General features: G+C 44.7%; 1 protein-coding gene across 2 annotated transcripts in view; it reads right to left on the bottom strand.

Moving 5' to 3' along the window:
* Positions 1-15,347, bottom strand: part of LOC132578180 (RNA-binding protein 33-like) — a 110,247-nt gene that overhangs the window by 39,457 nt on the left and 55,443 nt on the right. For both annotated transcript variants that reach the window (XM_060248054.1, XM_060248055.1), the window contains exons 11-14: positions 13,892-14,051; positions 10,852-11,183; positions 9,294-9,545; positions 6,649-6,936 (exon numbers count right to left, since the gene is read on the bottom strand). In XM_060248054.1, coding sequence (XP_060104037.1) covers positions 6,649-6,936; positions 9,294-9,545; positions 10,852-11,183; positions 13,892-14,051 — 1,032 coding nt within the window. The remainder of the gene's footprint in view (positions 1-6,648; positions 6,937-9,293; positions 9,546-10,851; positions 11,184-13,891; positions 14,052-15,347) is intronic.

Here is a 15,347-nt window from a genome sequence, read left to right as displayed (position 1 = left end):
AAACACTCTTCTTGCAATATGCACATTTAATTGATAATTAAGTTTCTTCAAAGTCCTCCACAGAACATTGGCACTGTGGAAAATCTGTAAGCAGCAGTTCTTCTACAACAATCAACAATACAATATGTTGTCGAAGGTGTTCACGGCTGGAGTCCATTGGCTGTTGTAGTTTTTCTGGGCTGTGTTGCTGTAGTCTTGGCACTGTGACACCTGATGTTTCGCCAGCAACTGTGACTGGCATCCTCAGAGGTGTAACTCAGAAAACTGGAGTTCCCTCTGGGTCAAATTGAGAAGAAGTTGGTAGGCATGTAATTTATATCTACTCAGGCAGATGTGGTAGGGCTGAGTCATTCCTGGGCTGTGACTTGCTAATGGAGGAGCTTACCTGAGGGGGTTCTTTTGTATATGGATTGGCTATTGAAATTCTAATCTTATCTGTAGTGCTGTTGTAAGCTGTAGGGCATTTTGTGTTTTTCAGGACTGGAAGCCAAGCCCTATTCATTCTTAAGCTTTTTTCCTTCCTGTTGAAATTGTGTTTATGTTTCTGGATTTCAATGGCTTCCCTATGTAATCTAACATGGTAAATTGGATGTGTTGTCCAGCATTACAGTGCCTTGGAATAAGATACTGTGTCCTGTTTGAGTTAGGCTATGTTCTGTATCAGTTCTGGGAGTTGGAGTTAATAGCCTTCAATTATTGGTATATGAAGGGCTATTGAGCCAAATCTTACATCTTGTCCTTCAGCTCTCCTGAGTATAGGCTATCACTGAACGTGTCCATTTCATCTACTGCGCAGCTTTAAAAAGAGTGCCAACAGATCCCATGATTATGTCATGAGATCTTGGTAGCCACTAAGACTTCCACACCTTGATTAGTGCCGGGGGGTGGGTGGGTGGGTGTGTGTGTGGGGGGGGGGTGTGTGTGAGTGAGAGAGAGAGAGAGAGAGAGGGGACTAACAAGGGTAAAAGATAAAAGGGAGGCAGGGAATAGGGAAAAGAGGAATAGGAGGTAAAGATGAAATCTGGAGGAAGAAAAGATGAAATGTCTCTGGTTCGGGAGGACTCATCTCAAAGAGATGAAGGGCTAGTTCTTACTTTTCTACCGGGTAATGGATCAGAGTTGTCCACTGAGATGGTGACAAACAGTATGGACTGTCTGCCAAAGTCTCGAGGCAGCAGGAAGAAGGTTGCGGGCCTAACTTGCCTGGGAAATTATAGATGTTTGTATACAAATGCTAGAAGTGTTCAAAGTAAAATTGGTGAGTTGGAATGTTTAGTGTTGGGAGAAAACAGACATTCTGGGAATTTCAGAAACTTGGTGGAATGAGGAGAATCAGTGGGACATGGTGATTCCTGGATATAAGGTATATCGGAAGGATAGGGAGGGAAGGGTTGGAGTGGGGTGGCTCTGTATGTCAGAGAGGGCATACGGTCCAGTAAGACTGAGGTCAGAGAATTAGATTCCCTTTTGGAAATGCTTTGGGTCGAAATAGAGGGCCCAAAAGGAAATTTAACTATGGGAGTTTGTTATTGCCCACCAAATCAAAAGATAGAGGACGATTATAATATGATGGAAGGATTAAAGATAGTGGCTAAACGTAAAAACTGTGTCTTAATAGGTGATTTTAACTACCCGCAGATGGATTGGGTCAATATGTGTTCTGGCCGAAAGAAAGAGATTGAGTTTCTAGATGCTCTCAATGACTGTGCTATGCAGCAGATGGTCACAGAACCTACAAGGTGTGGGGCGATCCTGGATTTGGTCCTAAGTAATGCCCAAGACTTGGTGAGAGATGCAAAAGTGATTGCACCGCTTGGGAGCAGTGACCATAATGTTATTGATTTCACCATTTGTATAAATAGAGTTGCCCCAAAAGACAAGCACAACCACGTTTAACTTAAAAAGGGGTAAATTCTCTGAGATGAGAAGGCATGTGAAGAGGAAACTGAAAGGAAAGGTAAATACAGTCAAAACCCTTGGGGAAGCTTGGAGGCTATTTAAAACTACAATCCTAGAAGCTCAGATAAAATATATACCACAAGTAAGGAAAGGCACAAACAGGTATAAGAAAAGGCCTGCATGGTTAACAAATAAAGTCATGGAAGCTGTAAAAAGTAAGAACTCCTTTAAGCGGTGGAAAGCTAGTCCAAGTGAGATTAATAAAAGGGAACACAATGTGGCATATCAAATGCAAGACTGTGATCAGGCAGGCAAAAAGGGACTATGAGGAGCATATTGCAAAAAACATAAAGACCAATAATAAAATTTTCTTCAAATATATTAGAAGCAGGAAACCAGCCAGGGAGGCAGTGGGGCCCTTGGATGACCAAGGGGTAAAAAGATTACTGAAGGAGGATAGGGAAATGGCTAAGAAGCTGAATGCATTTTTTGCCTCCGTCTTCACTGAGGAAGATGAGAAGTGTTTGCCTGCTCCAGAACCACTTATTTTGGAAGGGGTGTTGAAAGACCTGAGTCAGATTGAGGTGACAAGAGAGGAGGTCCTACAACTGATAGACGAATTAAAAACTAATAAGTCACCAGGTCCAGATGGCATACATCCGAGAGTTCTGAAAGAACTCAAAGTTGAACTTGTGGATCTTCTGACAAAAATATGTAATCTTTCATTGAAATCTGCCTCCGTTCCTGAGGACTGGAAGGTAGCAAATGTCATCCCCATCTTTTAAAAGGGTTCCAGAGGAGATCTGGGAAATAACAGGCCAGTCAGTCTGACTTCAATACCGGGAAAATTGGAAGAAACCATTATCAAGGACAGAATGAGTAGGCACATTGATGAACACAAGTTATTGAGGAAGACTCAGCATGGGTTCTGTAAGGGAAGATCTAACTAACTAACCTGTTACATTTCTTTGAGTGGGTGAACAAACATGTGGACAAAGGAGATTCAATAGATGTTGTTTACCTTGACTTCCAGAAAGCTTTTGATAAAGTTCCTCATCAAAGGCTGCTTAGTAAGCTCAAGAGTCATGGAGTAAAAGGACAGGTCCTCTTGTGGATCAAAAACTAGCGAATTAATAGGAAGCAGAGAGTGAGTATAAATGGGCAGTCTTCGCTGTGGAGGACGGTAAGCAGTGGGGTGCCGCAGGGCTCAGTACTGGGTCCCATGCCCTTTCACTTGTTCATAAACGATTTGAAGTTGGGAGTAAGCAGTGAAGTGGCCAAGTTTGCAGATGACACTAAATTGTTCAAGTGAGAACCAGAGAGGATTGTGAGGCACTCCAAAGAGATCCGTTGAGGCTGGGTGAGTGGGCGTCAACGTGGCAGATGAGGTTCAATGTGGCCAAGTGCAAAGTAATGCACATTGGGGCCAAAAATCCCAGCTACAAATACAAGTTGATGGGGTGTGAACTGGCAGAGACTGACCAAGAGAGAGATCTTGGGGTCATAGTAGATAACTCACTGAAAATGTCAAGACAGTGTGCGATTGCAATAAAAAAGGCCAACGCCATGCTGGGAAGTGAAAACAAATCAGCCAGTATCATAATGCCCCTGTATAAATCGATGGTGCGGTCTCATTTGGAATACTGTGTACAATTCTGGTCACCGCACCTCAAAAAGGATACTATAGCATTGGAAAAAGTGCAGAAAAGGGCAACTAGAATGATTAAAGGGTTGGAACACTTTCCCTATGAAGAAAGGTTAAAATGCTTGGGGCTCTTTAGCTTGGAGAAACGTCGACTGTGGGGTGACATGATAGAGGTTGACAAGATTATGCATGGGATGGAGAAAGTAGAGAAAGAAGTACTTTTCTTCATTTCCTTTCTCACAATACAAGAACTCATGGGCATTCGATGAAATTGCTGAGCAGTCAGGTTAAAACGGATAAAAGGAAGTACTTCTTCACCCAAAGAGTGATTAACATGTGGAATTCACTGCCACAGGAGGTGGCAACGGCTACAAGCATAGCCAGCTTCAGGAGGGGGTTAGAGAAAAATATGGCGCAGAGGTCCATCAGTAGCTATTAGCCACAGTGTGTATATATATGTATATGTATTCTGGGCTCAATCTTTGCCACTGGTTTCTTCTAAGTTAACAGTAAACGAAACAAGCAAACAAACAAAAACCCTGCAGGACACATGTGCTGCTTCTTTCATCCCGACACAGAACTTCATCAGCGTATTCATCCCTATAAATCTCAACTCAAAATCTTCCCAAGAACATCTTTCCTTCCAGTGTTGGTGCTCGGAAACACATTTGTGACATACGCTTATACTACAATAAGTACACGTTAATCTTTAAGGCACCGCTAGACTCCTGTTTCGGTTTTGCTACACAGACTCACATGGCTGCCTCACTGGAACCTACCACTGCTAAAGTATCGTTCACGTGTATTATGAAGTATCTCCTGCGATGCATTACAGCTTTGTTACCTCCCAGTTCTTTTGTGGGAAAGTGAATTTACAAGGTCAAACTTCAAAAAACTTCTTAGGAAGAAAGCAATGAACGTACCAGAAACTGAAATAAAAGGTTGTTAATGGCACTGCAGAAAAGCGTACAATGTTTTCCTTGGGTTCTCAATCACAGAACATAGTCCACGTCATCTTCAGAAGGTGCAAGTATAAACTATTATTATTATTTATTAAATTTATGAATCACCGCATCCCAGCCAATGCTACACAGCCTCACACAGCTGTATAGGTTTTATCTCCAAAAGACTCTGAACCAAAGGTGTGAAAAGGACTAGTATTCCACTTAACACACGTATTGCGAGCAATGATCACCAAACATACAAAGAGCCATTCACATGTATTTTGTGGACTGGGGTATGAAAGACAACAACTCCCACCCAGAAAGGCCTAAGCATGCCTGCAAACAGATTGCCCCCTTAGGCAGCAGCTTCTCCTGGCATGTGAAAAATACCCTGAAACCCTGGAGAAGCAGGACGCTTGGCATCAGAAGGAGGGAAGCTGAAAAGCCTCCATGCCTCACACTTCTCTGGATCTAAACAGTGTGCTGAATTTCAAAAGTCAAGCCAGTTTAATCAAAGAAAGACTAGCCTGCAGTACAATACCTATGACTGAGAGAAAGGAAATCAATATGAAGGAAGGACAGTGCTACTTTTGGGGACCAGCTGACTTAACTTTGCTTCTACTCATCACTGCATGTCTCCTCTCGCTATTTGTAAAATGCCCCATATATATTATTGTTATCCCCACTCTGCTGCAGTTTTATTCTGCTGGTTCATTATTGTAATAAATTATTGACTGATTTGCTTATGAAATACCCCGGATTTCTATCGCTACCAAGACAGTTCAGATGAGCAGCATCCTTCCCTCCCTAGCTACAGCCGATCTTTTGCCACTGTGTACTCCCCTGTTCACTAAAATCTGATGAGCCCTTGTTGCAAGTACCACCTCTATAAGAGACATGGCTAGCATTTTCAGGCAATAACAGCTTTCTTGGTTATGGCCTCAATTTTATGGAATGTTTGTCCACTTGATATTTACCAGATTTGGTTGCTTGGGTCATTCAGGAAAGCAGTAAGTAAATGCCTTTTAATGGGGGGAAAAGGCATTTAACTTTTAACAAGGTTGAGAATCTACCTGTTCTACTATCACTTAAACTCTACTATGTTAAGTGCAGGTATTGCTACTTTTAACCATTGCTTCTAAACTGCTTATTTTATGGCTGTCCCCCATTTGGGAATTTGTAAATGTTTAAGGCACAGGGTGGTGGTAATAATAATAATATGCAACAATTCTACATTACGTTTACTTCTGTTGGCAATATAGTGTTCCATCATGCCTCAAGATCAATGTGATCCCCTGGCATGCTATGCCAGTCTCAGCAGCCTATCAGAGCTATGGTAGCAATAACTGGCTTATAAGACTTCTCTCAAAACAATCATGACTCCCTGTTACTACGCAGAGGAATCAGCAAAACATAAATGGCTGTTTAGGGGTGTTCAAAAAAACCCCACACATGGCATATTTTGGGTTTGGGAATGTTGATATTCCTGATATCATAATAACGGTACAGTATTCAGATTCTGAAAATATCTGGGAAACCAAAGAAAAAATTTTTTGGCTCCATTATACCCATAAGGTCCATGGGTATCTGGGGCTCTGAGAGGGGCTGTTTGTTGAGGTAGAGGCACCAAATTTGCAGCATGGCTGCTGGTGCCTCTCCTAAAAAAACTTTCCAAGTTTTAAAAAGTTTGGACCGGGGGGTCCAATTCTATGGCCCCCCAAAGAAGATGCCTCCATCCTCCATTTATTTCAATAGAGGGAAGAAAGGCATTTAAAGAAGAAGAAGAAGAATTGCAGATATATTCCCCGTCCTTGGCCATTTCAGATAGACAAATATCCAAAATCATTTTGTGGCTGAATCCAATACCTGAAAAATACCTATAAGGCATTTTCTGGGGTGTTTTTTTTTAAAAAAGCTCTGATTTAACTGAACAAATACCCCTCCTCCTGTTGGTATATATACACATTTCACTGCCTGTCTGTCTATACCTGGGGTTGGAGGGCAGAGAAGGGCAATGGCAAACCACCTGCTCTCACTGGTCTTGCAAGCCGCTTGCTGGGGTTGCTGTAAGTCAGCTGCAACAGGACAGCTCTTGGCCCAGAGATGCACTCCTTGAAAACTGTTTCCTGACAGGTAATTAACAAACTAAGAGCCCCTCACCTCTGGCTCAGATTTGACCTCCGCTTTAGGTTGGGCCACTGGAGTAGCAGCTTGAGGTTTCACCTCCGGCCTCCCCTGCTGGGGCTTGGTCCCTGTGGCAGGCCTGCCGGCAGGAGCAGTACTGGGGATGGGTTTCACTTGAGCTGCAGGGGCTGAGGTTCGGCGGTTGCTCACGGCCTCGATCGCATGCAGCGGTGCTATCGGCAGTTCACGCAAGTTGCTGTTCCTCGGAGCACCTGACTGGAGCTGCTGGTTTGGACGTTTCACGATGTTCTGCGTTGGGGCGTTCTGGAAAGATGAGAATGGAGTAATATGGAGTAAAGATTCGACCTCAGGAGGCATAATTGTCACAGGGAGTAAAGCCTGGCTACGGAGCTTCTGAATTAAGACTATCTTGCAGGCATTTCAATGGCATATGTAAAAAATCTGCTTCTACTCAGCTGTGCCAACAGAGCTGGCTAATCCATCAGGGCTGTACTCCTCCAAAGCAAGACCAAAAGGAAGGAGGGGAAGAGACCATCGCCTGGCTCTCCCCATTGTGATAAATTTATACTATGGAAGTGATGGTTATCAATTCACTTAACTGCTGATGGCTTGAGAAGCAACAGCACTGAATGCTTTTTAAACTTTTAATGGCATTGGGTAGAAGAGAAGAATTCAGCAGTGGTCCTTTATAGTCACAGGAACAGTGACAGCTACGCATGACCTTTCAGACACATCCCTTAGTGCACACAATATTCAGTCCTAAAGAACCATCCGCTCCTCCATTCAAACCCATCCATGAGAACACCACGGCAAAGGTTTTCCTGTACTCTTTTGCCCTAGCTCTACTCAGTGCCAATTAGCCCGGCTCAATACCCCCACTGCTCCAATGTCTGACCCAACTTTGTCCTTCCTTTCTACTTCAGTTGTCTTACTCTGACTAGGAGTCTTGACCTAGACACATGCAGCTGCCGCATACAAAATTGGATCACTGGACTATCAATGGCAGCAGGACCGGCAGGGGTTCCCCAGAGTCTCAGACACACCGGAGCCCAAGCCTGGGACCTTCTGCAAGCCAAGCGGATGTTCTACCCCTGAACCACAGACCCTCCCCAAAGGGCTCCATCCCGATGCAGTGACAGCAGCGTGAGGCTTACAAGCAGCCACTTCCCTGGACACAGATGGAAAGTGCAAGCTGCCTCCTGAGGGAGCTCCCATCCTTCCTTCCTCTGGGCTACATTCTGAAAGATACCTATGTCTTCCTTCCCTGCCTCCAAGGAAAAAAAACAGAACAGCCCGCCTGAGTTGCGTTTAGAACTCGGCTCTCCTCTTTCAAATGGGAAATGGAAGGTCAGCTGCAGAGCCAACACATGAAGGCTTTTCTCTATAGTTGCTTCATGGACAGCAGTGGGGAAAGGGAAAATTCTGCAAACAATTTCTGAACTGGGGGCACTTTGGTGTGAGTAGCGGCAAACCTGAGCACTGCGTGAGGCTAATAAGAAAGTCCTTTACTTTGCAATTAAGACTCCTAAGCAGCTGTTAACATGGGCAGGGTTTTTTTTTTTTTTTGCTTCATGCTAGGATGATGAAGAAGACTGCAGATTTATACCCCGCCCTTCTCTTTGAATCAAGAGACTCTGAGCAGCTTACAATCTCCTATATCTTCTCCCCCCACAACAGACACCCTGTGAGGTGGGTGGGGCTGAGAGAGCTCTCCCAGAAGCTGCCCTTTCAAGGACAACTCCTGTGAGAGCTATGGCTGACCCAAGACCATTCCATCAAGTGCAAGTGGAGAGTGGGGAATCAAACCCGGTTCTCCCAGATAAGAGTCCGCACAACCACTACACCAAACTGGCTCTCTGGATGGTAGAATCCACTCTCCCTGGTAAACCCCGACAGGCCTGCTTGTGGGGTTCTTATTTCACAAGACTTGCCTGCAGCTCCAAGGAAGAGCATTTCATCTTCAGAGCACAAAGCGACTGGAACAAAGCAACTCCCACACTGATTCTGCAACAAATCAGTGCAGAATTGTGCAGTCCCGTTTTAACAGAGGGACAGAGCCAGTGGGTGCTGTGGGCAAGGAGTTCCCTTCAAAAGGCACAGTACAAAGGAGCAAAGAACTAATGCTCGCTGCCATCATGGCTTCCTCCTTGTTCTCTGGAGGAATAAGAGCAAAATGCAGTCCTGAAAGGGGTTGCCAGCCTCCAGGTGGGGCCTGGAGATCTGCCGCTTTTACAACTGATCTCCAGGTGGCAGAGATCAGCTCCCCTGGAGAAAATGGCTGCTTGGCACGGTGGACTCTATGGCATTGTACCATGCTGAGGGCCCTCCCCAAACCCTGTCCTCTGCCAGCTCCACCCCCAAAATCTCCAGGTATTTTCCAACAGAGATGTGGCAGCCCTATGAGGCTGTGAGCAGGACTGCTAATAGTGTGGAATGGATAAGGACACGTAAGTGAACAGAACAGGAGATGGGCAAGCACTCCCTAAAACCTCCTAAACATAAGGCCATTCAGAAACAGAATGCATGGTGAGTTGTATATATACATACACTGTAACGTGAGAGGGCTCTCACTCATGTTATCAATTTAAATTTAAAAGGTGCTCTTTGGGGCAAATTTTCCTCCTCTTGATATTTTCTGTTACTGCACTGAAGCGACTCACATGTCTGGACTTTATGAGACCCTGCCTCTGCTGACACTGCATCCGACTGTTGTTCGGCTGCTGCTGTGAAGTCTGCAGGTGAGGCCTGAACTGGGAGGGGGCCACAGGAATCAAAGGCTGGGGAGGCACAGCCAGGAGGTGGTGCTGCTGCTGGTGCTGATGCTGCTGGTGGTGCGACTGCGGGTGTTGCGGATGCTGCTGTGGCTGCGGGTGTTGCTGATGCTGCGGTTGCAGAGGAGGGTGCAAAGGACCCTGGACGTTTTAAGAGAGAGGAGAGAAAGATTTATTTAAAAAAAAAATCAGGAAAGGCTAAGGAAGCCACTCTTTGTGTACCAATCGTCACCATTAGCAAACAGGTCTTTGTATACCATGGTCATTACAATTAGCAAAAAAGAGAGACCACAGAAAAAATAAATCCCCTCCATTCTCAAATGAACTTTGATCGAGCATTACTATTATTCCGTTACATTCCTACTCGTGTCTAACAAAGGGAGCTTTAACTCTTGGAAGTTTTTACCCTGAAAATCTTCTTGGTCTCAAAGGTGCTAATGGACTTGAACCTAACTGTATTACATTATGCTCCCTTCTTTAAAAAACAAGGAAACCTAACTGGAGTCTGAATAAGGTACTTATTGCTGAAGTACAGTATAATTATTTTAAATTTTAATAAAGAGCTGGGAAACTTCAAAAAACACTTAGGGCACACCACTGCGTTTATAGGCATTCTTACTGGAAATACTAAATTGAACCAGCAGAGGAGGCTCTAACCTTAGCTGTGGCCTACCGTAATTACACTAGATGCAAGCTTAATCTCCTCGCTGTATGGAAGGACATGTTTTTAAACAATAGGTTATTTTCATAGCTCTGCTGAAATCAATCAGTTTAGGAATCCATGGAATATTGAACAAAATGTCACATTACAAACTTTTCTAATCTCATTAACGGAGAACAGTTTTGCAAAAATTCAAAGCGGTTCAACATCTTCACTTTGAACCGCCATGCAACGAGGAAGATGCCACTAAAGCTCTCATCGTTCAATTAACACGGAAGGAAGTGCGTTTTCATGCTCGGCACAGCAGCGAAAAGGCACACTTAAAGTTCTTGTAACATCAGACCAAACCTTATGTGTGTAGGTGGTGTTTTCAAAGGTTTTCACAGTTTTCTGCTTAAGCAACATATGTTTTGGAGGCTTTTTAATTTGCAGTTTTCGTCACACTTCATCATCGTAACAAACTTCAGAAAGAACAGGGCCGGGGAAGGGGAGCTTTCATTTGCAGGGGTGTGCAATGTAATTTAAAGTTTCTAAGTCAATCTTGGGAAGCTAAAAATGGTCCCACAAAACCAAGAAAATTCATTTCCAAAATTGATCACCTTCCCTGCTCTTCACAACTATTGCAAGATGAAAGGGCTCATCTTCTCTCTAGTGATCAAAACAAGATGTTCACAAAATGGCAATAAGAGGGTGTTTCAGGCAAACGCTCCCACTGGGAGCTAAAGCCAAAGAGGCCATCAGCAGATCACCAAATGCTTGCTCCAAACTTTGGTTATGGTTTCATACCTGAATGCTGGGCTGCGTGTGAGTTGCCAGAAAGGGCTGCCCTGGGGCCTGTAGGAACGGCTGCCTGGGGGGAAGGAACGGTCGCGTGTTTCCGGCTCCCGGTTGGTTGAAGTGAAGAACTCCCACAGGGCCTTGAGGCTGAATGTTTGGCCTGACCAGCCTCTCTCTGGGAAAGACGGGCTGCTGCCCTTGCTGACTGAAGCCTGGTCCAGGCTGGCTGAAAGGGAGCGGATTCTGACTGGGAACAGGGTGGCTGCTGTTCAGAAGAGGAGGAGGGGGCGGCGGCGGTGGACTCCGTTGCTCAAACAAGTGATGGCTGGGAAACCTTGGATCTACCCCCGCACCAAGAAAAAACAGATGTTACCACTCTGTCTATAAATCAAATCTCCACCCTGCGCCTTCCTGTAAGTCAACGTAAGAACACAAGAGAAGCTATCCAGTCCAACACTCTGTGTCACATAGTGGTCAAAAAACCCAGGCATCATCAAGAGGTCCATCAGTGGAGCCAGGACACTAGAAGTCCTCCCACTGTGCCCCCCCAAGCACCAAGAATACAGACCATCACTGCCCCAGACAGAGAGCTGCAACAATACACTGTGGCTAACAGCCACTGATGGACCTCTGCTCTACATGTTTATCCAATCCCCTCTTGAAGCTGTCTATGTTTGCAGCCACTACCACCTCCTGTGACAGTGAATTTCATGTGTTATTCACCCTTTGGGTGAAGAAGTCTTCCTTTTATTCATTCTAATCCAACTGCTCAGCAATGTCATTGAATGACCATGAGTTCTTGTATTGTGAGAAAGGGAGAAAAGGACTTCTTTCTCTCCCTTCTCTACCCATGCATAATCTTGTAAACCTCTATCATGTCAACCCTCAGTTGACGATTCTCCAAGCTAAAGAGCCCCAAGCGTTTTAACCTTTCTTCATAAGGGAAAGTGTTCCAACCCTCCCTTTAATCATTCTAGTTGCCCTTTTCTGCACTTTTTCCAATGCTGTAATATCCTTTTTGAGGTGCGCTGACCAGAATTGTACACATTATTCCAAATGTCAAAAGTCACACTAAATCATAGATACACCTGGGGGAAAAATATAGACTTACTCATTCCACCCTGTTATTTTAACTTCAGTTTTAGCAGAAGCAGGTGGACAATCAGAATTAGAGACACTCTTGGCTCTCAAGTCCAATCTGCTCCTGCAAAGTAAAGCCATTCCCCAAACACCATACCTAATCTCCAATTAAACCATACAATGCAAACTATTGTTATTAATACATTTCCATCCTGATCTTCCCTTAAGGAGCTCAGGGCAATGAGTTTTTCTCCCCTCCTCTACTGTATTATTTCCAACACACACCCCTCCCCCAGCAATCCAGTGAAGTAGATTAATGTTGGGAAAGAAAAACAGTCATGAAGCTCAATGTCTCAGAGAGGGGATTTTGTTCAGAAACTGAGTAACAAATTAGGCAGCCTTAGTCCAAATTCTGTATCTGCCAGGATGGCTTTAGGCAAGCGACATCCTTAGTCTCAGCCCCACCCACCCCAAAATCTGAAGTATCTTAATACTACCTGGCTACCCTCTGAGGCTTATTATAACGATTACAAAAAAGGTGGTAGATGTGAAACACTCTGACGTCTGAAAGTGCTACAGAAATGCAATTATAAACAATAAATCTGCAACCAAAAATGCCTGCAAGGAACCCTAACGAGGAAAAGGGACATGGAACTGCCTTATGTCGAGTCAAACCACTGGTCTACCAAGATCACGGTTGTGGTGGAGGAGAAGATTCGATTTATACCCCACCCTTCACTTGGAGTCTCAGAGCGGCTCACAATCTCTTTTCCCCTCCCCTACCAGAGCCAGTTTGGTGTAGTGGTTAGGTGTGCGGACTCTTATCTGGGAGAACCGGGTTTGATTCCCCACTCCTCCACTTGCACCTGCTAGCATGGCCTTGGGTCAGCCATAGCTCTGGCAGAGGTTGTCCTTGAAAGGGCAGCTGCTGTGAGAGCCCTCTCCAGCCCCACCCACCTCACAGGGTGTCTGTTGTGGGGGAGGAAGGTAAAGGAGATTGTAAGCCCTCTGAGACTCTTCGGAGTGGAGGGCGGGATATAAATCCAATATCTTCTTCTTCTTCTTCTACCCACAACCAACACCCTCTGAGGTAGGGTGAGGCTGAGAGATCTGAGACAACTGCTCTTGAGAGAACAGCTCTGAGAGAACTGTGGTTTGCCCAGGGTCACCCAACTGCTGGATGTGGAGGCGTGGGGGAATCAAACCCAGTTCTCCAGATTAGAGTCTACACTCTTAACCATTGCATCAAATTGGCTCACCCAGTACTGGGCCAAGGTCTTTCAGTGTCCTGGCCCCACTGGTGGACCTCCTGATGACATCCTTTTTTTTTGGCTACTATGTGAAAGAGTGTTGGCTAGATGGTCCACTGGCTTCTCTTATGTTCTTACATAACCTGCTATCAAATCCTTTTAACTGCGTATGCAAGGGACTGGAATGCTTGCAAAGCAGATGTACTGTCACCTAAGCCAGGGGGCCCACCTGAAAACCATTTCAGGAAATCTATTTTCAGACTCAGGGTCCATTATTTCTACAATGGAAGCAATGACAATTTGGCAGTATAGATGACAAACTGGAACTAACGCCTCAACACCTACCCACCATGTATTTGGAATTTCTGCTACTGCAATTAATCAGCCCAATGGACAATCCCAGGGCAACTCAGCAGCCTCTGCTGCTTTGACCTGAGCCATCCTGAAGCTGGCACTCTGCCACCTGCCCAAGTTATGCAGTGTTGTGACGGAGAAGATGAAGTCAATTAAAGCTGTCCTCTAAAGCCTGGACAATCAAGATGGCTTGGAAACCGGGTTCTAACCACTAAATCCTGAGCTTGAATTCAGTAGCTTTTACAGCAAACTAGAGACAACCAATGTAAAAAACCCATCTGGCTCAGCAGTTCAGATGAAGGCTGACCAAACTGCGCCCAACTCAGAATGATGCTTTTGACACGTTTGGGGGAGGGGGCCCTCACCTGCCATGAAGAAAGGCTCTCTGTCCTGTGGAGGTGGGGGTGGCAGTGGTGGAGGTGGGGGTGGCGGCCCCCGCCATTGATCCTGGAGGGGGAGTCGGGGGGCTTGACTGAAGTTGGTAGGAACCGGTCCAGGAGGATTCTGCTGGAAATCAGGAGGTCCCTGAATACAAAGAGAGTGGGAGAAAGCACAAGGGTTAACCCAGTTTTGGAGCAGTTCTTTTACAGACCATTTACAATCCCTTCTCCTTTAAAACAATCCAATTATCTCCTGTAAGCTGTACAAACTGGGAACCCTACTGAGTCCTATCTGCCGGTCTGGCAGCGACACTGAACCTAAGCACTGTATTCTTTCCAATGAATTCAAAATGTTTTAATAATCACAGCGGCACCGCAGGAACGCCGTCTCTTCTCAAGCTTACTGAAATCCATGCAATTATTGACCTTCTATCCCATTAATCCAAAAAGTCTGAATGTCTACTTTAGAAAATGCTCCTGACATTTATCTCTTTAAACCGTGCTATTCTCTGCTATCTATTTAGTACAACCTAAGCAACCAAAATGAAGCCACTTTAATTTTCAGGATGTCATAAATTGATTCCCCCACCCTTTCTGAAGTAAAGAAATCATATTTCAAGAATAACAGGGATCCCATGTTTGACACATAATCACAGAACCCTAAATACTTAAGAATCTCAAGTATTCATTACACCAAAGGGATATGAAAAATTAACATGGATTTGCCACCTTTGGTGTTAAATAAATTCTTTAAAGACTGCTACAAGATTCAGCTATTTCATAACCAGAACTGGAACAAGCCATTTAAATGGAAGCTCTGTAATTGAAACTCCCCCCTCTCGCCCCCCCCCCCCCCCCAAGGTTGGTTGAAGAACTATACTGGGTCATTTGCAAACTTTGAAGGCAAATTCGTAACATATTCAGACACTGACCAGCTAAATTCATTAGACATGATGCTCTTCTGTCACCATATCCCATCCTGCACAACACAGAAAAGTGCTCAGAACCTTCTCAGCCCTACTTGGGTGAATATTTAAAAAATGAATGCTACCTAAAACATAAGGTAAAGGTAAAGGTGCAAGTACCAGTCATTTCCGACTCTAGGGTGACGTTGCTTTCACAAAGTTTTTATGACAGACTTTTTACAGGATGGCTTGCCATTGCCTTCCCAAGTTATTTACACTTTACCCCCAGCAAGCTGGGTACTCACTTTTAAACATACCCACACTTCAATTTGTGATCGGCACACATAGAGTAGTCTGATATAGAAAGGGGAATTCAGGACAAATTATGCACTGCTATGAAGAATCCTGTGGCACTGTGGGGGGGTTTTTGGAGGGGGGGGGACTACCACTGTGCTATGACAAAAAAACCTATTTGTGAAGTTAAATGGAAAATTGTTTCAAACAGGTGGAGGAACTGTATCAACCAGGAGTGAATG

This window comes from Heteronotia binoei, chromosome 10 (genome assembly GCF_032191835.1).
Source record: "Heteronotia binoei isolate CCM8104 ecotype False Entrance Well chromosome 10, APGP_CSIRO_Hbin_v1, whole genome shotgun sequence".
NCBI lineage: Eukaryota > Metazoa > Chordata > Lepidosauria > Squamata > Gekkonidae > Heteronotia > Heteronotia binoei.
The sequence above is the reverse complement of the archived record's forward strand: the minus strand, read 5'-3'. Positions and strand labels throughout refer to the sequence as shown.